Source organism: Petromyzon marinus, unplaced genomic scaffold (genome assembly GCF_048934315.1).
Source record: "Petromyzon marinus isolate PM22_M1 ecotype Great Lakes invasive population unplaced genomic scaffold, UKy_Petmar_22M1.pri1.0 PM_Scaffold_176, whole genome shotgun sequence".
Classification (NCBI taxonomy): Eukaryota; Metazoa; Chordata; class Hyperoartia; order Petromyzontiformes; family Petromyzontidae; genus Petromyzon; species Petromyzon marinus.
The window spans coordinates 111,749-137,703 of NW_027423142.1; the positions used below are offsets into that span (position 1 = coordinate 111,749).

Below are 25,955 nucleotides of genomic sequence, written 5' to 3' on the forward strand. Positions count from 1 at the left end.
GCACACACACAGACTCACCATACACACACACGTGCACACACGTACACACACGTACACACACACACAAGCACAAACGCACACACAGACTCACCATACACATACACGCGTACACACACACGATCACACACGCACACACACGCGCACACACACGCAGGCACACACGCACACACAGACTCACCATACACACACACGTGCACACACGTACACACACGCAGGCACACACACACACGCACACAGACACACCACACACGCACACACAGACTCACCATACACACACACACACGTGCACACACACACGCAGGCACACACGCACACACAGACTCACCATACACACACACACACGTGCACACACATGCACACACGCAGGCACACACACACACACGCACACAGACAGGCACACACGTGCACACACATGCACACACGTGCACAAACACACACATACACACACACGCAGGCACACACACACACGCACACACAGACTCACCATACACATACACACGTACACACACACGCACACACGTGCACACACACACGTACACACACACGCCCACACGCGCACACACACATAGACGTACACACACACGCACACACACACACGCACGTTCACACACACGCACACGCACATACACACGTACACACACGCACACACGTGCACACACACACGTACACACACACGCCCACACGCGCACACACACATAGACGTACACACACACGCACACACACACACGCACGTTCACGCACACGCACATACACACGTACACACACGCACACACGTGCACACACACACGTACACACGTACACACACACCTACACACACACACCTACACACACACACCTACACACACACACATCTACACACACACCTACACACCTACATACACACACAAACGTGCACACACACGTACACACGCACACACAGACTCACCATACACATACACACGTACACACACACGCACACACGTGCACACACACACACGTACACACACACGCCCACACGCGCACACACACATAGACGTACACACACACGCACACACACATACACGTACACACGCACGTTCACACACACGCACATACACACTTACACACACACACGTACACACACACACAGTAATGCTTTCGTATAAATCGAATAAATACGCACGTTTATGTGTTTTAATGAGGTCTTCTTGCGCGTGAGTTATTTACACACGCAACATATAAAAACAACGCACACGTATTCATTATTCATTTTTCATTAATTAATTTTTTGGCGTTTTCTCCTATTTACACCTTAAATGTTGCCGCCACTTTGTAAATTCTCCACTGAGCTCTCCTTGCACTGTCTCTCTCTCTCTCTCCTGTACCGCAGCAGAGATGTTGTTGTTTACGTGGTTGTTGTTGTTGTTGATGTTGTGCTTCACAGAGACCCATAGACTCATCACTGCACAGAGACCCATAGAGCCATCACTACACAGAGACCCATAGACTCACCACTGCACAGAGACCCATAGACTCATCACTACACAGAGACCCATAGACTCATCACTACACAGATACCCATAGACTCATTACTACACAGAGACCCATAGACTCACCACTACACAGAAACCCATAGACCCATCACTCCACAGAGACCCATAGACTCATTACTACACAGAGACCCATAGACTCATCACTACACAGAGACCCATAGATTCATCACTACACAGAGACCCATAGAGCCATCACTTCACAGAGACCCATAGACTCATTACTACACAGAGACTCATAGACTCACCACTATACAGAGACCCATACACTCATCACTACACAGAGACCGATAGACTCATCACTACACAGAGACCCATAGACTCATTACTACACAGAGATCCATAGACTCACCACTACACAGACACCCATAGACCCATCATTCCACAGAGACCCATAGACTCATTACTACACAGAGACCCATAGACTCATTACTACATAGAGACCCATAGACCCATCACTACACAGATACCCATAGACTCACCACTACACAGAGACCCATAGACTCATCACTACACAGAGACCCATAGACCCATCACTACACAGAGACCCATAGACTCACCACTACACAGAGACCCATAGACTCATCACTACACAGAGACCCATAGATTCATCACTACACAGAGACCCATAGACTCATCACTACACAGAGACCCATAGACTCATCACACAAAGACCCATAGACTCATCACTACAAAGAGACCCATAGAATCGTTACTACACAGAATCCCATAGAATCATTACTACACAGAGACCCATAGACTCATCACTATACAGAGACCCATATACTCACCACTACACATATACCCCTAGACTCACCACTACAAAGAGACCCGTAGACTCAACACTACACAGAGACCCATAGACTCATCACTACACAGAGACCCATAGACTCACCACTACACATAGACCCCTAGACTCACCACTACACAGAGACCCGTAGACTCACCACTACACATAGACCGCTAGACTCACCACTACACAGAGACCCGTAGACTCAACACTACACAGAGACCCATAGACTCATCACTACACAGATACCCATAGACTCATCACTGCACAGAGCCCCATAGACCCATGACTACACAGAGACCCATAAACTCATCACAACACAGAAACCCATAGACTCATCACTACACAGAGACCCATAGACTAATCACTACACAGAGACCCATAGACTCATCACTACACAGAGACCCATAGACTCATCACTACACAGAGACCCATAGACTCATTACTACACAGATACCCTTAGACGCATTACTACACAGAGACCCATAGACTCATCACTACACAGAGACCCATAGACTCATTACTACACAGAGACCCATAGGCTCATTAATGCACAGAGACCCATAGACCCATCACACAAAGACCCATAGACACATCACTACACAGAGACCCATAGACCCATCACACAAAGACCCATAGACACATCACTACACAGAGACCCATAGACTCATCCCTACACAGAGACCCATAGACTCATTACTACACAGAGACCCATAGACTCATTACTACACAGAGACCCATAGACTCACCACTACACGGAGACCCATAGACTCATCACTACACAGAGACCCATATACGCATCACCACACAGAAACCAATATACTCACCACTGCACAGAGACCCATAGACCCACCACTACACAGAGACCCATATACTCACCACTACACGGAGACCCATAGACTCATCACTACACAGAGACCCATAGACTCATCACTATACAGAGACCCATAGACTCACCGCTACACAGAGACCCATACACTCATCACTACACAGAGACCCATAAACTCACTACTACACAGAGACCCATAGATTCATCACACAGAGACCCATAGACTCGTCACTACACAGAGACCCATAGACTCATCACTACACAGAGACCCATAGACTCATTACTACACAGAGACTCAAAGACTCACCACTACACAGAGACCCATAGACTCAACACTACACAGAGACCCATAGACTCATCACTACACAGAGACCCATAGACTAATCACTACACAGAGACCCATAGACGCATCACTACACAGAGACCCATAGACTAATCACTACACAGAGACCCATAGACGCATCACTACACAGAGACCCATAGACTCATCACTACACAGAGACCCATAGACTCATTACTACATAGAGACCCATAGACTCACCACTACACATAGACCCTAGACTCACCACTACACAGAGACCCGTAGACTCACCACTACACAGAGACCCATAGACTCACCACTACACAGAGACCCATAGACTCACCACTACACAGAGACCCATAGACTCACCACTACACAGAGACCCATAGACTCACCACTACACAGAGACCCATAAACTCCTCACTACAAAGACCAATCTGGTGTAGGCCAAACAGCTTCAAAGACGATGCCTATAACATCATTATTATTTTGATTTAAAGCTTTCGTGACTGCAGTAATTCATATCCTTAGTTCTTTCGGTAAAGTCACGTTGAAGGGAAACAACAAAATAATAAAATACATATAAAACAATAAAAATTCTCACGACGTTTCGACCATAACACTAAAAAAAAAATTCGTCTTCCCCCTCCTCTTTTCAGGATATAGATGGACTAGTCCTAAATAAACTGCCAAATCGCTGTGCGTGGCGCTAACGTTTTTTTTATAAATAAATTAATGCACCGTTTAAAAATAAATTTATGCAAACCAACACACCTGAAGACGACCGTTTGTGTTATGGTCGAAACGTCGTGAGAATTTTTATTGGTTTATATATTTTATTATTTTATTGTTTCCCTTCAACGTGACTTTACCGAAAGAACTAAGAATATCATTATAATTATTATTGATTTGAAGCTTTCGTGACTGCATGAATCCATACTCTTTGGTTCTTTCGGCAAAGTCACGTAGGTAGGAAAATATTTAATTCATTTTATACCTACGTAACTTTACCGATAGGACCGAAGATTATTGCATTATCATTGTTGCCAGAGCCACCGTGTGTTTGAATGTTCACCACAAGTGTAGAGATGGTAGCTGCTCGCTTTTCCGTAACCTGCGGTGCCGCTATGTATCAGGGGGCGATGCAGCGTTACCTCGCTGCGACAGACGGCCAGGGGGGTCATATAAGGTGAAGAGGATCCAAACCAACGGATTGGGAAGGACCAATCAGGAGGTTCCACGTGGGAGCATGGGATTGGACAGAGCCAGCCACAAACCGGTAATAAAAGGACGAGCGCTGGGAGCGCGTGCTCAGTCCTCCCCCCACACGAAGACCGAAAGCCCCGGGCTGAAGATAGTCAGGACCCTGGTCCCAGCCTTCCAGCCCCTTCTAAGGGCTAAGGCTCAGCGTGAACAGTGGTCGGGGTCCCACCTAGCCAGCGGTGGGTCAGCATAGGTCCTGGATAGTCAGGACCCTGGACCAAGCCTTCCATCCCCCTTTCTAAGGGCTAAGGCTCAGCGTGACCAGTGGTCAGGGTCCCACGTAGCCAGCAGTGGGTCAGCATAGGTCCTGGATAGTCAGGACCCTGGACCAAGCCTTCCAGCCCCTTCTAAGGGCTAAGGCTCAGCGTTACCAGTGGTCGGGGTCCCACCTAGCCAGCGGTGGGTCAGCATAGGTCCTGGATAGTCAGGACCCTGGACCAAGCCTTCCAGCTCTTTCTAAGCGCTAAGGCTCAGCGTGACCAGTGGTCGGGATCCCACCTAGCCAGCGGTGGGTCAGCATAGGTCCTGGATCGTCAGGACCCTGGACCAAGCCTTCCAGCCCCTTCTAAGGGCTAAGGCTCAGCGTGATCAGTGGTCGGGGTCCCACCTAGCCAGCGGTGGGTCAGCATAGGTCCTGGATAGTCAGGACCCAGGGTCTCAGCCTTCCAGCCACTTTCTAAGGGCTAAGGCTCAGCGTTACCAGTGGTCGGGGTCCCACCTAGCCAGCGGTGGGTCAGCATAGGTCCTGGATAGTCAGGACCCTGGACCAAGCCTTCCAGCTCTTTCTAAGCGCTAAGGCTCAGCGTGACCAGTGGTCCGGATCCCACCTAGCCAGCGGTGGGTCAGCATAGGTCCTGGATAGTCAGGACCCTGGACCAAGCCTTCCAGCCCCTTCTAAGGGCTAAGGCTCAGCGTGACCAGTGGTCGGGGTCCCACCTAGCCAGCAGTGGGTCAGCATAGGTCCTGGATAGTCAGGACCCTGGTCCCAGCCTTCCAGCTCTTTCTAAGCGCTACGGCTCAGCGTGACCAGTGGTCGGGGTCCCACCTAGCCAGCGGTGGGTCAGCATAGGTCCTGGACAGTCAGGACTCTGGGTCTCAGCCTTCCAGCCACTTTCTAAGGGCTAAGGCTCAGCGTGACCAGTGGTCGGGAACTCACCTAGCCAGCCGTGGGTCAGCATAGGTCCTGGATAGTCAGGACCCTGGACCAAGCCTTCCATCCCCCTTTCTAAGGGCTAAGGCTCAGCGTGACCAGTGGTCGGGGTCCCACCTAGCCAGCGGTGGGTCAGCATAGGTCCTGGATAGTCAGGACCCTGGACCAAGCCTTCCAGCCCCTTCTAAGGGCTAAGGCTCAGCGTGACCAGTGGTCGGGGTCCCACCTAGCCAGCGGTGGGTCTCGCTAGCCTCCCCTAGGTTCCAGCCGGAGGACGCTGAGGTTAGCGGGCGACTCATGAGTTTCAAGTTTCAAGTTTCATTTATTAGGTACAGCCCTGTGAGCCATGCGGCTCTTGTGTCGAGTGCAACCGTAACAAACAAAAATTTGAACAGAGAAATATCTTAAAGCGACGGCGCGCGACAGAAACATCCTGGGATAAACCGGCAAATATAAAACACACACACGAAAAAAAAAACCTTATTAAAACGCCGCGTGCAAAAATCCACGTGGTGCAAGCCAACAACAACAACAAACAACCATAAGACAATAAAGTGTTAAAGCTTTCGTGACTGCATAAAATTACTCATTGGTTTTTTTCGGTAAAGTCACGTATGTAGAAATACATTAAAATTATATTAAAACGTCGTGATTGCTTTTTTGTTTTTATATAATTTTAATGTATTTCTACATGCGTTACTTTACCGAAAAAAAAGCAATGAGTAGCCATAAGACAATTTAGATTAACCGCCAACACAAAGCTATGAAAACAATGTAACAACAGCAATCGTAGCGACTGCGATTTTAAATTTGACAATAAACGAGATGTATATATAAAACACGTGTGACAAAAACCTGTAGCCATAGCTAGCAGCACAACACTCCCGGCGTCTGATGTTTGAACGAGTCAGCAGCAGCAGCAGAGTGGTCCCGCCGAGTCCGTAGGCCACACCTCCTCAACTGCTCTAGAGGAGTTGTACAACCCCTAGCTGCCACTGCTTATTCAGTGGCCTTAAATTATGGCTCTAGATTTTGGTGTTATAATTTATTTACGTACGTTTATTGTTAAAAAAATTCGGTCGCAGTCCCTACGATCAGTGTTACAATGCATTTATGGCTTTTATTTTTGGTGATTTCGAAAACGTTTTTTTTTGGGGGGGGGGGGGTTTGGCCATGTTTTTGTTTATTGTAGTACGGAGTTAGACTGGTGGCCTTAATCTTAGTTTTCTTGTGGTTGTTGTTGTTATTTTGACTTGCATCCCACTGGGATTTTTAGCACACAGCGTTGGTGTACGGTGCTATTTCAGGAATATTTTGATGTTTTTTTCCTGGATTTTCTGTTTGCACAGTCAACACGTAGTCACTTTAAGATGTTTTTTCTTGTTCGTGTTTTAGTTTGTTGTGGTTGCACCCGATTCAAGAGCCGAATGGCCCACAGGGCTATACCAACATAAATGAAACTATGGAAACTAAACTATGGAACTATCCTTAGGCATCGGCTAATGGGACCGTATACCCCATTGTGTGTGTGTGTGTTAGGGACTGTGCAGAAGGGAATGTAATAAACAGTGCGTGCTTCTATTTAAAGCTTTCGTGACTGCAAGGATTCATCTTCTTTGGTTCTTTCGGTAAAGTCACCACCCACGTAGAATGAGAATAAAAATAATAAAATAACACGATAAAATTCTCACGACGTTTCGGCCACAAACGTCCGCTTGCTTTGTGGCCGAAACGTCGTGAGAATTTTATCGTGTTATTTTATTATTTTATTCTCATTCTCTACGTGACCTTACCGAGAGAACCAAAGGATATCACTCTAAGATGTTTTTTTCTTGTTCATGTTTTAGTTTTTTTTTGTTTGAAGCGGTCGCACCCGATTCAAGAGCCGAGTGGCTCACAGGGATATACCAACATAAATGAAACAACTATGAAATTAAACTATGCTGTGAACGAAGATGCGTAGGCGGGGGTAGGGCAAGTCACTGCCTTAGGGGCCGTCCATAAATGACGTCACGCACCTAGGGGAGGGGGGGGCGGGGTCAGACATTGGTGACGATTTGTGACGAGGAGGAGGTGGTGGGGGGGAGGTTTGAGAAATGTGACGTCACATCAAAATTGCGCAACTTTATAAATAAATATGGACAACACGTTCCACTTAAATTTCGACTCAAAGCTTTCGTGACTGCAAGGATTCATCTGCTTTGGTTCTTTGGGTAAAGTCACCACCCACGTAGAATGAGAATAAAAATAATAAAAATAACACGTTAAAATTCTCACGACGTTTCGGCCACAACTCAAGAGTACGGCCGCTTGCGTTTGTGACCGAAACGTCGTGAGAATTTTATCGTGTTATTTTTTATTATTTTATTCTCAGTCTAAGTGGTGGTGACTTTACCGAATGAATCGAAGAAGTGCGTGCTTCACAAAGAAGTTTATATATAAATATATAAAATATATATTATATAACACTACACCAGCGCCGTGCGTGTGTGTGCGTGTGTGTGGTTGATGCAGACGCTTGCTGATGGCCTCACAATGAGATTCCCGTCGTGGCGTTTGAACATCTTCAACGCAAACTTCAAGAGAAAGGGGGCGCCCATAAATGACGTCACGCACCTAGGGGGATTGGGGTTGGGGTGGGGGGGGGGGTGAGACATTGGTGACGATTGGTGACGAGTTGGTGGTGGGTGTTTTGAGAAATGTGACGTCACATCAGAACGCGCAACTTGAAATAAATGTAGACAACACGCTCCGCTTGATTAAATGGACTTTTTGATAAATGTTTTCTACCCGCAACATCAGAGTGCAGCGCCACATTAAGTACGCGCTCCAATGGCTAACAGTTTAAAGCGATTTGACGCGTGTTTTAATTTTTTTGTGACGTCATATTTGAGGGGGGTGGGGGTGTCTGACTTTTTGTGACTTCGTGTGACGATGGGGGGAGGGAGGCGGTCAAAAATCGTGACGTCATTTATGGACGGCCCCAAAGGATAAACCCACCACTTGTTATGTTTGCAACAACATCTGCATGCTCATTGCCCTTGAATAAAGGTGTCAGTTTTTGTGCCAGATCAAAGGGGTAAAAACCTATTACTATATTTTGTTACTGGCAAAGGAGGTCTCATAATGTAAGCGGCTTACCCCGAGCCCTCAATACTCTGATAGTGCGCTGGTTTTTGAGTTGTACGCCTTTTGGCGTCTTCCGGTCCAACACCAGTGAAGACTAAGGACTCTAAGAAAAGCCGTCTCTGGTGTGGACCAATCCAATTCAAGGACAGTGCCAATATCACTATCAGAGTTGTCTTTTTTTGTTTGCATTTTGACTGCTTGTGTTGTGGTTATTGCAAACACGATGCCTTGAATAAAGGTGTCAGTTTTTTGTGCCAGTTAAAAGGGTAAAAACTATTTCTATATGTTGTTACTGGCAAAGGAGGTCTCATAATGTAAATGCTCACCCCGAGCCCTCAATACTCTGATAGTGCGCTGGTTTTTGAGTTGTACGCCGTTTGGCGTCTTCTGGTCCAACACCAGTGGAGACTTAAGGGCTCTAAGAAAAGCCGTCTCGGGTGTGGACCAATCAAATTCAAGGACAGTGCCAATATTATTATCAGAGTTGTCTCTTTTGTTTGCATTTTGACTGCTTGTGTTGTGGTTATTGCAAACACGATGCCTTGAATAAAGGTGTCAGTTTTTTGTGCCAGTTAAAAGGCTAAAACCTATTACTATAATTCACTGTGTAACAATCAAATATATTCCAATGTCGCGTAAATTTGTTGGTGCCTTGGTTTAGGAGGTGTTATTTTCCAATTGCTTATACCTTAAAACTCCAGAAAGCGATTATTAATATCCGCAAAACTTTGCTTTTGTGAGCGGGGCAGCGAACGTTTTGAAATGTTCATTTTTTTTGTCAATTTGAAAACGTTGCGTGCATGTGGCGAATAATAGACGGTTTTTTTTAAATAAAAAAATCTATATATACTTATTAGGCATAAGCAATTGTAAAATGACGCTTACTACCCAGGAGCAAAAATCGTGTTAAGCAGTGGTTCAATTCTCACGGGCACCCCTCCTCCCGCCCCAACGTCACCCTCTCCACGGCCGCCTTTGTCTTCCCCGGGGGGGCTAACTGACCACTCGCCCACCGCACCGCCCTAGCTGATCGAGGGGGGGGGTTAAATAAACATTTTAAAGGTCGCGACGACCGGATATGCCCCCCCCCAAACTTTTAAAACTTCCACTCTTTGTACCCTTGAGTTATTTCGGTAAAGTCACGTAGGTAGAAAATAATAATAATAATAATAGATCACGAGGGAAGTGGGGGTGAGTGTGCAGAGAAAGATAGAGAGGGAGGTGGGGGGTGGAGTTGGGGAGAGAGAGGAGAGGGTGGGGAGAGGTGGAAGAGTAAGGGGAGAGAGTGGGGTGAGAGTTGGGGAGAGAGTTAGAGAGAGATGGGGAGAGAGAAGGGGAGAGAGTGGGGTGAGAGTTGGGGAGAGAGTTAGAGAGAGATGGGGAGAGAGATGGGGAGAGAGTGGGGTGAGAGTTGGGGAGAGAGTTAGAGAGAGATGGGGAGAGAGAAGGGGAGAGAGTGGGGTGAGAGTTGGGGAGAGAGTTAGAGAGAGATGGGGAGAGAGATGGGGAGAGAGTGGGGTGAGAGTTGGGGAGAGAGTTAGAGAGAGATGGGGAGAGAGTGGGGTGGGAGAGAGTGGGGTGAGAGAGGGGAGAGGGTTAGAGAGAGATGGGGAGAGAGTGGGGTGAGAGTTGGGGAGAGAGATGGGGAGAGAGATGGGGAGAGAGTGGGGTGAGAGTTGGGGAGAGAGTTAGAGAGAGATGGGGAGAGAGTGGGGTGGGAGAGAGTGGGGTGAGAGAGGGGAGAGAGTTAGAGAGAGATGGGGAGAGAGTGGGGTGAGAGTTGGGGAGAGAGTTAGAGAGAGATGGGGAGAGAGATGGGGTGAGAGTTGGGGAGAGAGTTAGAGAGAGATGGGGAGAGAGAGGAGAGGGTGGGGAGAGATGGAAGAGCAACGGGAGAGAGTGGGGTGAGAGTTGGGGAGAGGCAGAGAGGGGAAAATTGTCACCCGCCAACACCCCCAGCAGTCTGTTAGAGGCTACACGGGGGATCTTTGTCTGTGTATAGGTGCTGCTGCTACTCGCTACTACTAACAGCACTTGCCCCTACAGTCTGTTAGAGGTTACACGGGGGATCTTTGTCTGTGTATAGGCGCTGCTACTCGCTACTACTAACAGCACTTGCCCCTGCAGTCTGTTAGAGGCTACACGGGGGATCTTTGTCTGTGTATAGGCGCTGCTACTCGCTACTACTAACAGCACTTGCCCCTGCAGTGTGTTAGAGGCTACACGGGGGATCTTTGTCTGTGTATAGGCGCTGCTACTCGCTACTACTAACAGCACTTGCCCCAACAGTCTGCTAAAGGCTACACGGGGGATCTTTGTCTGTGTATAGGTGCTGCTGCTACTCGCTACTACTAACAGCACTTGCCCCTGCAGTCTGTTAGAGGCTACACGGGGGATCTTTGTCTGTGTATAGGTGCTGCTGCTACTCGCTACTACTAACAGCACTTGCCCCTGCAGTGTGTTAGAGGTTACACGGGGGATCTTTGTCTGTGTATAGGCGCACTTGCCCCAGCAGTCTGTTAGAGGCTACACAGGGGATCTTTGTCTGTGTATAGGCGCTGTTACTCGCTACTACTAACAGCACTTGCCCCTACAGTCTGTTAGAGGCTACACAGGGGATCTTTGTCTGTGTATAGGCGCTGCTACTCGCTACTACTAACAGCACTTGCCCCTGCAGTCTGTTAGAGGCTACACGGGGGATCTTTGTCTGTGTATAGGTGCTGCTGCTACTCGCTACTACTAACAGCACTTGCCCCTGCAGTGTGTTAGAGGCTACACGGGGGATCTTTGTCTGTGTATAGGCGCTGCTACTCGCTGCAACTAACAGCACTTGCCCCAACAGTCTGCTAGAGGCTACACGGGGGATCTTTGTCTGTGTATAGGTGCTGCTGCTACTACTAACAGCACTTGCCCCTACAGTCTGTTAGAGGCTACACGGGAGACCTTTGTCTGTGTATAGGTGCTGCTGCTACTACTAACAGCACTTGCCCCAGCAGTCTGTTAGAGGCTACACGGGGGATCTTTGTCTGTGTATAGGCGCTGCTACTCGCTGCTACTAACAGCACTTGCCCCTACAGCCTGTTAGAGGCTACACGGGGGATCTTTGTCTGTGTATAGGCGCTGCTACTCGCTACTACTAACAGCACTTGCCCCAGCAGTCTGTTAGAGGCTACACGGGGGATCTTTGTCTGTGTATAGGCGCTGCTGCTACTCGCCACTACTACTACTGTAGTGGGTTCCAGGACACGGAGACGGCGGAGTAGAAGCAGCACTCTTTATTTAAACCTTAGCAAGGGTTACACTAGAAAAGGGGTAGCGGTCCCTCCACCCGTACAACTCAGGAACACACACACACCCAGGGCTCTCTAAAGCCTAAGCTCTAGGCTCCCAGTCCCTCCGGGTAGGGCTCTAAGGGAGGCCATCAGATCATCTGGCCCTGGTTAGGGCACAAATCTCGGCACACCTCGCCGACCGGACAGGCCCTTAGAAGAAGGACTCCTGGGGCGCTGGGGCCTCTGGGGCCTCTGGGGGCTCTGGGGCCGCGCCACTGGCTTGCTGTACCGGCCCTGCGAAGGGCAGCGGTCACAGGAGTCCCAGGGTCTATCCCAGCTGGCCTTCTTTCTTCACCGGTTGCTTCAGCCTCGGGGCCCAACGCTCTGCCCCGAGCTCCCTGGCTCCCTCCCACACCCCACCCCCCGTGCACTTTATACCCACAGGGGGTGTGGAGCCTTAGCGGACGTTGTTGTAGCCACCAATGTGTTGGGGTGAACCACAACCTACCCGTGCCATGTGTTCACTCCCCCCCATAGCACCCCTACACTACTAACAGCACTTGCCCCAACAGTCTGTTAGAGGCTACACGGGGGATCTTTGTCTGTGTATAGGCGCTGCTACTCGCTAACAGCACTTGCCCCAACAGTCTGTTAGGGGCTAGTGGTAGCGAGTAGCAGCGCCTATACACGGACAAAGATCCCCCGTGTAGCCTCTAGCAGACTGCTGGGGCAAGTGCGCCTATACACAGACAACGATCCCCCGTGTAGCCTATAGCAGACTGCAGGGGCAAGTGCTGTTAGCGAGTAGCAGCGCCTATACACAGACAAAGATCCCCCGTGTAGCCTCTAACAGGCTGTAGGGGCAAGTGCTGTTAGTAGTAGCGAGTAGCAGCGCCTATACACAGACAAAGATCCCCCGTGTAGCCTCTAACAGGCTGTAGGGGCAAGTGCTGTTAGTAGCGAGTAGCAGCACCTATACACAGACAAAGATCCCCCGTGTAGCCTCTAACAGACTGTCGGGGCAAGTGCTGTTAGCGAGTAGCAGCGCCTATACACAGACAAAGATTCCCCGTGTAGCCTCTAACAGGGCTGTAGGGGGTGTTGGTAGGTGGACACTCTCCCCTCTCTTCCCTCTCTCCCCTCTCTCTCATCTCTCTCTACCCCCCACTCTCTTTTTTACGATCAGAGGAAACAAGATGCTCGGTGTAGTCGGCACTTTGCTCCGTTCATCATTTCGGTTTTTTTGTTTTTTTTTAATGCTTTGCTTTATGTAACACCCCCTCCCCCCCTTTTAAATGAAAGACCCAACAATTATTATTTTTTCTCCCCGTGTCTCTCTCTCCCCATGTCTCTCTCTCCCCGTGTCTCTCTCTCTCCCAGTGTCTCTCTCTCCGTATCACGGTCTCACCGTGTCTCTCTCTCTCTCCGTGTCTCTCTCTCCCCGTGTCTCTCTCTCCCCGTGTCTCTCTCTCCGTGTCTCTCTCTCCCAGTGTCCTTCTCCGCCCGTGTCTCTCTCTCCCCGTGTCTCTCTCTCCCCGTGTCTCTCTCTCCCCGTGTCTCTCTCTCCGTGTCACTCTCACTCTCCGTGTCTCTCTCTCTCCCCGTGTCTCTCTCTCCCCGTGTCTCTCTCTCCCCGTGTCTCTCTCCCCGTGTCACTCTCACTCTCCGTGTCTCTCTCCCCGTGTCTCTCTCTCACCGTGTCTCTCTCTCCCCGTGTCTCTCTCTCCCCGTGTCTCTCTCTCCCCGTGTCCCTCTCTCCCCGTGTCTCTCTCTCCCCGTGTCTCTCTCTCTCCCCATGTCTCTCTCTCTCCCCGTGTCTCTCTCTCCCCGTGTCTCTCTCCCCGTGTCTCTCTCTCCCCGTGTCTCTCTCACCCCGTGTCTCTCTCTCTCCCGGTGTCTCTCTCTCTCCCCGTGTATCTCTCTCCCCGTGTTTCTCTCTCCCCGTGTCCCTCTCTCCCCGTGTCTCTCTCTCCCCGTGTCTCTCTCTCCCCGTGTCTCTCTCTCCCCGTGTCTCTCTCTTCCCGTGTCTCTCTCTCCCCGTGTCTCTCTCTCCCCGTGTCTCTCTCTCGCCGTGTCTCTCTCTCTCTCCCCATGTCTCTCTCTCTCTCCCCGTGTCTCTCTTTCCCCGTGTCTCTCTCTCCCCATGTCTCTCTCTCCCCGTGTCCCTCTCTCCCCGTGTCTCCCTCTCCCCGTGTCTCTCTCTCTCCCCGTGTCTCTCTCTCCCCATGTCTCTCTCTTCCCGTGTCTCTCTCTCCCCGTGTCCCTCTCTCCCCGTGTCTCTCTCTCCCCGTGTCTCTATCTCCCCGTGTCTCTCTCTCCCCGTGTCTCTCTCTCCCCGTGTCTCTCTCCCCGTGTCTCTCTCTCCCCGTGTCCCTCTCTCCCCGTGTCTCTCTCTCCCCGTGTCTCTCTCTCCCCGTGTCTCTCTCTCCCCGTGTCTCTCTCTTCCCGTGTCTCTCTCTCCCCGTGTCTCTCTCTCCCCGTGTCTCTCTCTCGCCGTGTCTCTCTCTCTCTCCCCATGTCTCTCTCTCTCTCCCCGTGTCTCTCTTTCCCCGTGTCTCTCTCTCCCCGTGTCTCTCTCTCCGTGTCACTCTCACTCCGCGTGTCTCTCTCTCCGTGTCACTCTCACTCCCCGTGTCTCTCTCTCCCCATGTCTCTCTCTTCCCGTGTCTCTCTCTCCCCGTGTCTCTCTCTCGCCGTGTCTCTCTCTCCCCATGTCTCTCTCTCTCCCCGTGTCTCTCTCTCTCCCCGTGTATCTCTCTCCCCGTGTCTCTCTCTCCCCGTGTCCCTCTCTCCCCGTGTCTCTCTCTCCCCGTGTCTCTATCTCCCCGTGTCTCTCTCTCCCCGTGTCTCTCTCTCCCCGTGTCTCTCTCCCCGTGTCTCTCTCTCCCCGTGTCCCTCTCTCCCCGTGTCTCTCTCTCCCCGTGTCTCTCTCTCCCCGTGTCTCTCTCTCCCCGTGTCTCTCTCTTCCCGTGTCTCTCTCTCCCCGTGTCTCTCTCTCCCCGTGTCTCTCTCTCGCCGTGTCTCTCTCTCTCTCCCCATGTCTCTCTCTCTCTCCCCGTGTCTCTCTTTCCCCGTGTCTCTCTCTCCCCATGTCTCTCTCTCCCCGTGTCCCTCTCTCCCCGTGTCTCCCTCTCCCCGTGTCTCTCTCTCTCCCCGTGTCTCTCTCACCCCGTGTCTCTCTCTCCCCGTGTCTCTCTCTCCCCGTGTCTCTCTCTCGCCGTGTCTCTCTCTCCCCGTGTCCCTCTCTCCCCGTGTCTCTCTCTCCCCCGTGTCTCTCTCTCCCCGTGTCTCTCTCTTCCCGTGTCTCTCTCTCCCCGTGTCTCTCTCTCCCCGTGTCTCTCTCTCTCGCCGTGTCTCTCTCTCTCCCCATGTCTCTCTCTCTCTCCCCGTGTCTCTCTCTCTCCCCGTGTCTCTCTCAACCCGTGTCTCTCTCTCCCCGTGTCTCTCTCTCTCCCCGTGTCTCTCTCTCCCCGTGTCTCTCTCTCCCCATGTCTCTCTCCCCGTGTCTCTCTCTCCCCGTGTCTCTCTCTCTCCCCGTGTCTCTCTCTCCCCGTGTCTCTCTCTCGCCGTGTATCTCTCTCTCCCCGTGTCTCTCTCTCCCCGTGTCTCTATCTCCCCGTGTCTCTCTCTCCCCATGTCCCTCTATCCCCGTGTCTCTCTCTCCCCGTGTCTCTCTCTCCCCGTGTCTCTCTCTCCCCGTGTCCCTCTCTCACCGTGTCTCTCTCTCTCCCCGTGTCTCTCTCCCCGTGTCTCTCTCTCTCTCCCCGTGTCTCTCTCTCCCTGTGTTTCTCTCCCCCGTGTCTCTCTCTCCCGTGTCTCTCTCTCCCCGTGTCTCTCTCTCCCCGTGTCCCTCTCTCCCCGTGTCTCTCTCTCCCCATGTCTCTCTCTCTCCCCGTGTCTCTCTCTCTCCCCGTGTCTCTCTCTCCCCGTGTCTCTCTCTCCCCGTGTCTCTCTCTCTCCCCATGTCTCTCTCTCTCCCCGTGTCCCTCTCTCCCCGTGTCTCTCTCCCCGTGTCTCTCTCCCCGTGTCTCTCTCTCCCCGTGTCTCTCTCTCTCCCCGTGTCTCTCTCTCCCCGTGTCTCTCTCTCCGTGTCTCTCTCTCCCCATGTCCCTCTCTCCCCGTGTCTCTCTCTCCCCGTGTCTCTCTCTCTCCGTGTCACTCTCACTCCCCGTGTCTCTCTCCCCCCTTGTCTCTCTCTTCCCGTGTCTCTCTCTCCCCGTGTCTCTCTCTCCCCCGTGTCTCTCTCTCCCCGTGTCCCTCTCTCCCCGTGTCTCTCTCTCTCTCCCCGTGTCTCTCTCTCCCCGTGTCTCTCTCTCTCCCCGTGTCTCTCTCTCCCCGTGTCTCTCTCTCTCCCCCCGTGTCTCTCTCTCCCCGTGTCTCTCTCTCCCCGTGTCTCTCTCTGTGTCTCTCTCTCTCTCCCCGTGTCTCTCTCTCCCCGTGTCTCTCTCTCCCCGTGTCTCTCTCTCCCCGTGTCTCTCTCTCTCCCCGTGTCTCTCTCTCCCCGTGTCTCTCTCTCCCATGTCTCTCTCCCCGTGTCTCTCTCTCCCCGTGTCTCTCTCTCTCCCCGTGTCTCTCTCTCTCCCCGTGTTTCTCTCTCTCCCCGTGTCTCTCTCTCCCCGTGTTTCTCTCTCCCCGTGTCTCTCTCTCCCCGTGGCTCTCTCTCCTCGTGTCTCTCTCTCCCCGTGTCTCTCTCTCTCCCCGTGTCTCTCTCTCCCCGTGTCTCTCTCTCTCTCCGTGTCTCTCTCTCCCCGTGTCTCTCTCTCCCCGTGTCTTTCTCTCTCCCCGTGTCTCTCTCTCCCCGTGTCTCTCTCTCCCCGTGTCTCTCTCTCCCCGTGTCACTCTCTCCCCGTGTCTCTCTCTCCCCGTGTCTTTCTCTCCCCGTGTTTCTCTCTCTCCCCGTGTCTCTCTCTCCCCGTGTTTCTCTCTCCCCGTGTCTCTCTCTCCCCGTGGCTCTCTCTCTCGTGTCTCTCTCTCTCCCCGTGTCTCTCTCTCTCCCCGTGTCTCTCTCTCCCCGTCTCTCTCTCTCCCCGTGTCCCTCTCTCCCCGTGTCTCTCTCTCCCCGTGTCTCTCTCTCCCCGTGTCTCTCTCTCCCCGTGTCCCTCTCTCCCCGTGTCTCTCTCTCTCTCCCCGTGTCTCTCTCTCCCCGTGTCTCTCTCTCTCCCCGTGTCTCTCTCTCCCCGTGTCTCTCTCTCCCCCGTGTCTCTCTCTCCCCGTGTCTCTCTCTCCCCCGTGTCTCTCTCTGTGTCTCTCTCTCTCTCCCCGTGTCTCTCTCTCCCCGTGTCTCTCTCTCTCCCCGTGTCTCTCTCTCCCCGTGTCTCTCTCTCCCGTGTCTCTCTCTCCCCGTGTCTCTCTCTCCCCATGTCTCTCTCCCCGTGTCTCTCTCTCCCCGTGTCTCTCTCTCTCCCCGTGTCTCTCTCTCTCCCCGTGTTTCTCTCTCTCCCCGTGTCTCTCTCTCCCCGTGTTCTCTCTCCCCGTGTCTCTCTCTCCCCGTGTCTCTCTCTCTCCCCCGTGTCTCTCTCTCCCCGTGTCTCTCTCTCTCCCCGTGTCTCTCTCTCCCCGTGTCTCTCTCTCCCCGTGTCTCTCTCTCCCCGTGTCTCTCTCTCCCCGTGTCTTTCTCTCTCCCCGTGTCTCTCTCTCCCCGTGTTCTCTCTCTCCCCGTGTCTCTCTCTCCCCGTGTCTCTCTCTCCCCGTGTCTCTCTCTCTCCCGTGTCTCTCCTCCCCGTGTCTCTCTCTCCCCCGTGTCTCTCTCTCCCCGTGTCTCTCTCTCCCCGTGTCTCTCTCTTCCCCGTGTCTCTCTCTCCCCGTGTCTCTCTCTCCCCGTGTCTCTCTCCCCCGTGTCTCTCTCTCCCCGTGTCTCTCTCTCCTCGTAGTCCCTCTCTTCCCCGTGTCTCTTCTCTCTCCCCCGTGTCTCCCCGCCGTGTCTCTCTCTCTCTCCCCGTGTCTCTCTCTCCCCGTGTCTCTCTCTCTCCCCCCGTGTCTCTCTCTCCCCGTGTCTCTCTCTCCCCGTGTCTCTCTCTGTGTCTCTCTCTCTCTCCCCGTGTCTCTCTCTCCCCGTGTCTCTCTCTCCCCGTGTCTCTCTCTCCCCGTGTCTCTCTCTCTCCCCGTGTCTCTCTCTCCCCGTGTCTCTCTCTCCCCATGTCTCTCTCCCCGTGTCTCTCTCTCCCCGTGTCTCTCTCTCTCCCCGTGTCTCTCTCTCTCCCCGTGTTTCTCTCTCTCCCCGTGTCTCTCTCTCCCCGTGTTTCTCTCTCCCCGTGTCTCTCTCTCCCCGTGGCTCTCTCTCCTCGTGTCTCTCTCTCCCCGTGTATCTCTCTCTCCCGTGTCTCTCTCTCCCCGTGTCTCTCTCTCTCTCTCTCCGTGTCTCTCTCTCCCCGTGTCTCTCTCTCCCCGTGTCTTTCTCTCTCCCCGTGTCTCTCTCTCCCGTGTCTCTCTCTCCCCGTGGCTCTCTCTCCCCGTGTCACTCTCTCCCCGTGTATCTCTCTCCCCGTGTCTTCTCTCCCCGTGTTTCTCTCTCTCCCCGTGTCTCTCTCTCCCCGTGTTTCTCTCTCCCCGTGTCTCTCTCTCCCCGTGGCTCTCTCTCCTCCGTGTCTCTCTCTCCCCGTGTCTCTCTCTCTCCCCGTGTCTCTCTCTCCCCGTCTCTCTCTCTCTCTCCGTGTCTCTCTCTCCCCGTGTCTCTCTCTCCCCGTGTCTTTCTCTCTCCCCGTGTCCTCTCTCCCCGTGTCTCTCTCTCCCCGTGTCTCTCTCTCCCCGTGTCACTCTCTCCCCGTGTCTCTCTCTCCCCGTGTCTTTCTCTCCCCGTGTCTCTCTCTCTCCCCGTGTCTCTCTCTCCCCGTGTCTCTCTTCCCGTGTCTCTCTCTCCCCGTGTCTCTCTTTTTTTACAATGCAGAGGAAACAAGAAGATGCTCGGTGTAGTCGGCACTTTGCTCCGTTCATTCATTTCGTTTTTTAATTATTGCTTTATGTACACCCCCCCCTTTTTAATGAAAGACCCAACACAAAAAAATTTTCTCTCTCCCCGTGTCTCTCTCTCCGTGTATCTCTTTCTCCCCTCTCCCCACTCTCCCCCCACTCTCCCCTCTCTCCCCCCACTCTCCCCCACTCTCCCCCACTCTCTCCCCACTCTCTCCCCTCTCTCTCTCTCTCCCCACTCTCCCCCGACTCTCTCCCCACTCTCCCCACTCTCTCCAATCTCCCCCACCTCTCTCTCCCCCCTCTCTCTCCCCACTCTCCCCACTCTCTCCCCACTCTCCCCCTCACTCTCTCCCCCCTCTCTCTCTGCACTCTCCCCATCTCTCTGCACTCTCCCCCCACTCTCTCCCCACTCTCCCCTCTCTCTCTGCACTCTCCCCCCACTCTCTCACCACTCTCCCCTCTCTCTCTCTGTCTCCCCACTCTCTCCCCACTCTCCCCCCACTCTCCCCCACTCTCTCCCCACTCTCTCCCCAAATCTCTCCCCACTCTCCCCTCTCTCTCTCTGCACTCTCCCCCCCACTCTCCCCACTATCCAACTCTTCCCCCCACTCTCTCCCCACTCTCCCCTCTCTCTCTCTCCCCCACTCTCCCCCCACTGTCTCCCCAGTCTCTCCCCAATCTCTCCCACTCTCCCTTCTCTCTCTGCACTCTCCCCCACTCTCCCCCCACTCTCTCCCCTCTCCCCCCACTCTCCCCTATCTCTCCCCACTCTCCCCCCCACTCTCTGTCTACTCTCCCCCCACTCTCTCCCACACTCTCACCTCCCTCTCTCTCTCTCCCCACTCTCTCCCCACTCTCTCTCCACTCTCCCCCATCTCCCCTATCTCTCCCCACTCTCCCCACTCTCTCTCTCCCCACTCTCTCTCTCTCCCCACTCTCTCCCCACTCTCCCTCTCTCTCTCTCTCTCCCCACTCTCTCCCCACTCTCTCCCACTCTCTCCCCACTCTCCCCCCACTCTCCCGCTATCTCTCCCCACTCTCCCCCACTCTCCTCCTCACTCTCCCCCCACTCTCTCTCCCTCTCACCTCTCTCTCTCCCCACTCTCTCCCCACTCTCTCCCACTCTCCCCCACTCTCCCCTATCTCTCCCCACTCTCCCCCACTCTCTCTCTCTCCCCACTCTCTCTCTCTCCCACTCTCTCCCCACTCTCCCCTCTCTCTCTCCCCACTCTCTCCCCACTCTCTCCCACTCTCCCCCCCACTCTCTCCCCCCACTCTCTCTCTCTCTCTCCCCCCACTCTCCCCCCACTCTCCCCTCTCTCTCTCTCCCACTCTCTCCCCACTCTCCCCTCTCTCTCCTCTCTGCACTCTCCCCCACTCTCCCCTATCTCTCCCCACTCTCCCCCCACTCTCTCCCCACTCTCCCCCACTCTCTCCCCACTCTCCATCTCTCTCTCTCCCCACTCTCTCCCCACTCTCTCCCCACTCTCCCCCCACTCTCCCCTATCTCTCCCCACTCTCCCCCCACTCTCTCCCCACTCTCCCCCACTCTCTCCCCACTCTCACCTCTCTCTCCCCACTCTCTCCCCACTCTCCCCCACTCTCCCCTATCTCTCCCACTCTCTCCCCACTCTCTCTCTCCCCACTCTCTCTCTCCCCACTCTCTCCCCCACTCTCCCCTCTCTCTCTCTCCCCACTCTATCCCCACTCTCTCCGCACTCTCCCCACTCTCCCCCACTCTCTCCCCACTCTCTCCCCACTCTCTCCCCACTCTCCCCCACTCTCCCCTATCTCTCCCCACTCTCCCCACTCTCTCCCCACTCTCTCTCTCCCCACTCTCTCCCCACTCTCCCCTCTCTCTCTCCCCCACTCTCCCCACTCCCCCCACTCTCCCCACTCTCTCTCTCCCCACTCTCTCTCTCCCCACTCTCTCTCTCTCCCCACTCTCTCCCCACTCTCCCCTCTCTCTCTCTCCCCACTCTCTCCCCACTCTCTCCCCACTCTCCCCCACTTTCTCCCCACTCTCTCCCCCACTCTCTCTCTCTCCCCACTCTCTCCCCACTCTCTCCACACTCTCTCCCCCCACTCTCCCCTCTCTCTCTCTCCCCACTCTCTCCCCACTCTCCCCCCACTCTCTCTCTCTCCCACTCTCTCCCCACTCTCTCCCCACTCTCCCCCACTCTCTCCCCACTCTCTCCACACTCTCTCCTCTCTCTCTCCCCACTCTCTCCCCACTCTCCCCCCACTCTCCCCCCACTCTCTCCCCACTCTCCTCACTCTCCCCTCTCTCTGCACACAGCTAATGATGAGCTCTCTCTCTCTCTCTGCGAGTCTCGCTGATGAACGACTTTCTGCGCTAATTTAATTAAAAGGGCCGCTGGTGGAACACAATTGCCCTGCAGAGTCTCTACCCCCACCCGCAATTCCACCACATCCCATCCAATCACTTTGAGTACAGCCTAACAACATCAGCAGCAGCAGTAGTAGTATCATCATCAGCAGTAGCAGCAGCAGCATAATCATCAGCAGTAGCAGCATCATTATCAGTAGCAGCATCATCAGCAGCAGCATCATGATCAGCAGTAGTAGCATCAGCAGCATCATCATCATCAGCATCATCAGCAGCAGCATCATCAGCGGCAGCATCATTAGCGGTAGTAGCAGCAGCATCATCACAGTAGTAGCAGCAGCATCATCATCAGCAGCATCATGATGAGCAGTAGTAGCATCATCATCAGTAGCAGCAGCATCATCAGTAGCATCATCATCAGTAGCAGCATCAGCAGTAGCAGCAGCATCAGTTGCAGCAGCAGAATCATCAGCAGCAATAGCAGCAGCAGCATCAGCATCATCAGCATCATCAGCAGCAGCATCATCAGCAGCAGCATCATCAGCGGTAGTAGCAGCAGCATCATCAGCAGTAGTAGCAGCAGCATCATCAGCAGCAGCATCATGATGAGCAGTAGTAGCATCATCATCAGTAGCAGCAGCAGCATCATCAGCAGGAGCAGCATCATCAGTAGCATCATCATCAGTAGCAGCAGCAGCATCAGCAGTAGCAGCAGCATCAGTTGCAGCAGCAGCATCAGCAGTAGCAGTAGCAGCATCATCAGCAGCAGTAGCAGCAGCATCATCAGTAGTAGTAGCAGCAGCATCATCAGCAGCAGCAGTAGCAGCAGCATTATCATCAGCAGCAGCAGTAGCAGCAGCATTATCATCAGCAGCAGCATCATCATCAGCAGTAGTAGCAACAGCATCATCATCAGCAGTGTCATCAGTAGCAGCAGCTTCAGCAGCAGCATCAGCGGCATTAATACCAGCAGTAGCATCAGTAGCAGCAGTGTCATCAGCAGTAGCAGCAGTGTCATCAGCAGTCGCATCAGTAGCAGCAGTGTCATCAGCAGTAGCAGCAGCATCATCAGTAGCAGTAGCAGCGGCATCATCATCATCAGCAGTGTCATCAGTAGCAGGGAGTGTCATCAGCAGTAGCATCAGTAGCAGCAGTGTCATCAGCAGTAGCAGCAGTGTCATCAGCAGTCGCATCAGTAGCAGCAGTGTCATCAGCAGTAGCAGCAGCATCATCAGTAGCAGCAGCAGCATCATCAGTAGCAGCAGCAGCATCATCAGTAGCAGCAGCAGCATCATCAGTAGCAGCAGCATCATCATCAGCAGCAGCAGCAGTGTCATCACCAGTAGTAGCAGCATCATCAGCAGTAGCATCAGCAGTAGCCGTGGTCTATTCACTGCTAGATGACGATCAACGTGGTGCTGACGATGTCTCTAATCCACGTGTGTGTGTCCTCTGTCTGTCTCTCAGTCGAATCATCAGCGCCGTGGTGTATCCACTGCTGAATGAGTATCAACGTGGTGGTGGTGGTGGTGCGAAACGGGAAGGACACAAAGACCTCCCCGTTGAGCCGCAAACAGAACACAGTGAACACTGCCCTGGGTGAGAGAGACAGAGAGAGACACCCAGACCCAGGGCTCGAACCCAGACTCTCAGTGTCTCCGACAGGGACATCGTGAACCCCACAGAGAGAGAGAGAGACACCCAGACCCAGGGCTCGAACCCAGACTCTCAGTGTCTCCGACACGGACATCGTGAACCCCACAGAGACAGAGAGATACCCAGACCCAGGGCTCGAACCCAGACTCTCAGTGTCTCCGACACGGACATCGTGAACCCCACAGAGAGAGAGAGAGAGACACCCAGACCCAGGGCTCGAACCCAGGCTCTCAGTGTCTCCGACACGGCCATCGTGAACCCCACAGAGAGAGAGAGACACCCAGACCCAGGGCTCGAACCCATGACTCTCAGTGTCTCCGACACGGCCATCGTGAACCCCACAGAGAGAGAGAGAGACACCCAGACCCAGGGCTCGAACCCAGACTCTCAGTGTCTCTGACACGGCCATCGTGAACCCCCTGAGAGAGAGAGACACCCAGACCCAGGGCTCGAACCCAGGCTCTCAGTGTCTCCGACACGGCCATCGTGAACCCCACAGAGAGAGAGAGAGAGAGACACCCAGACCCAGGGCTCGAACCCAGACTCTCAGTGTCTCCGACACGGCCATCGTGAACCCCACAGAGAGACACCCAGACCCAGGGCTCGAACCCAGGGACTCTCACCTCAGGGTACCTCTCAGATCCCCGCGTAATCTCAACTCCCCGTACACTCACAATGTTGCCACACGAATACGATGGATTAGTCCGCGAATTCTGCTTCACGCTGCTTCTAAATCATTTGCCAGCAACGGAGAACACACACACACAACAACACGCAACAACACAATAAATACGCGAAATAACAATAAAAAAGGGCGGCTAAGAGGCTTTAGAATGCCCAACTTAATTAAAGAGACTTTGATAAATGAGGAAGGCGAATGATTTTTTTTTCATGTTTAAATCCAGAATGGCAAATAGCTGTACGAGAGTGATCGAGGATCACTTGGATCAGAGACATCCTCATCATCATCATCACCACCATCACCACAGTGATCTTCATCCAACAGTGGATAAACCACGGTGGTGATAGACTGAGAGACAGAGAGAGAGAGAAGAACACGCAAGGTAGAGATATCATGTCTGTCTGTGTCTCTCTCTCTGTATCTCTCTGTCTGTGTCTCTCTGTCTGTGTGTGTCTCTCTCGCTCTCTGTGTCTCTCTGTCTGTGTCTCTCTCTCTGTGTCTCTCTATCTGTATCTCTCTGTCTGTGTCTCTCTGTCTGTGTGTCTCTCTCTGTGTCTCTTTGTCTGTGTCTCTTTGTCTGTGTGTGTCTCTCTCTGTGTCTCTCTGTCTGTCTCCTTGTCTGTGTCTCTCTCTCTGTGTCTCTATGTCTGTGTCTCTCTGTCTGTGTCTCCCTGTCTGTCTCTCTGTCTGTCTGTCTCTCTGTCTGTGTCTCTCTCTGTCAGTGTCTCTCTGTCTGTCTCTCTGTCTGTGTCTCTCTGTCTGTGTCTCCCTGTCTGTCTCTCTCTGTCTGTGTCTCTCTGTCTGTGTCTCTCTCTGTATGTGTCTCTCTGTGTCTCTCTGTCTGTCTCTCTATCTGTATCTCTCTGTCTGTGTCTCTCTGTCTGTGTCTCTCTGTCTCTCTGTCTGTGTGTCTCTCTCTGTCTGTTACTCTCTGTCTGTGTCTCTCTCTCTGTGTCTGTGTCTCTCTGTCTGTGTCTCTCTCTCTGTCTGTGTCTCTCTGTCTGTGTCTGTGTCTCTATGTGTGTCTCTGTCTGTGTCTCTCTCTGTATGTGTCTCTATGTCTGTGTGTCTCTCTCTCTGTCTGTGTCTCTCTGTCTGTGTCTCTCTCTCTGTCTGTGTCTCTCTGTCTGTGTCTCTCTGTCTGTGTCTCTCTGTCTCTCTGTCTGTCTCTCTGTCTGTGTCTCTCTGTCTGTGTCTCTCTGTCTGTGTCTCTCTGTCTCTCTGTCTGTGTCTCTCTGTCTGTGTCTCTCTGTCTGTATCTCTGTCTGTCTCTCTCTCTCAGTCTGTCTCTCTCTGTCTGTCTCTCTCTGTCTGTCTGTGTCTCTCTGCTGTCTCTCTCTGTCTCTCTCACTCTGTCTCTGTCTGTCTCTCTGTCTGTCTCTCTCTGTCTGTCTCTCTCTGTCTGTCTGTGTCTCTCTGTCAGTCTCTCTCTGTCTCTGTCTGTCTCTCTGTCTGTGTCTCTCTGTCTCTCTGTCTGTGTCTCTCTGTCTGTCCTGTCGCTCTGTCTGTCTCTCTGTCTGTCTGTCTCTCTGTCTGTCTCTCTGTCTGTCTTTCTGTCTGTCTCTCTCTCTGTCTGTGTCTCTCTGTGTCTCTCTGTCTGTCTCTCTCTCTGTCTGTCTGTCTTTCCCTCTGTCTGTTTGTCACTCTGTCTGTCTCTCTCTGTGTCTGTCTGTGTGTCTCTATGTGTGTGTCTCTCTCGTCTGTCATCATGTTTATCAGCAGCAGCAACAGCACCATCATCATCAGCACCATCATCATCAGTACCATCATCACCATCAGCATCATCATCAGCACCATCATCATCAGCACCATCATCATCAGCACCATCATCACCATCAGCATCATCATCAGCACCATCATAATCAGCATCATCAACGTCATCACCATCAGCACGAGCATCATCATCATCAACACCATCATCATCAGCACCATCACCACCATCACCACCATCAGCAGCAACACCATCATCACCACCATCACCACCATCATCACCACCACCATCACCACCATCATCACCACCACCACCATCATCATCACCACCACCATCACCACCATCATCACCACCACCATCATCATCACCATCACCACCACCACCATCATCATCACCACCACCAAC

At 52.9% G+C, this 25,955-nt stretch overlaps 1 protein-coding gene across 1 annotated transcript; it reads right to left on the reverse strand.

Moving 5' to 3' along the window:
• Positions 1-1,130: 1,130 nt before the first annotated feature.
• LOC116957207 (uncharacterized) lies at positions 1,131-25,955 on the reverse strand (the record flags this gene model as incomplete). Its single annotated transcript, XM_076063741.1, has 3 exons — positions 1,131-7,859; positions 8,376-8,457; positions 23,781-25,955. A coding segment is annotated over one exon (1,101 nt), but the record flags the coding sequence as incomplete, so codon positions are not given.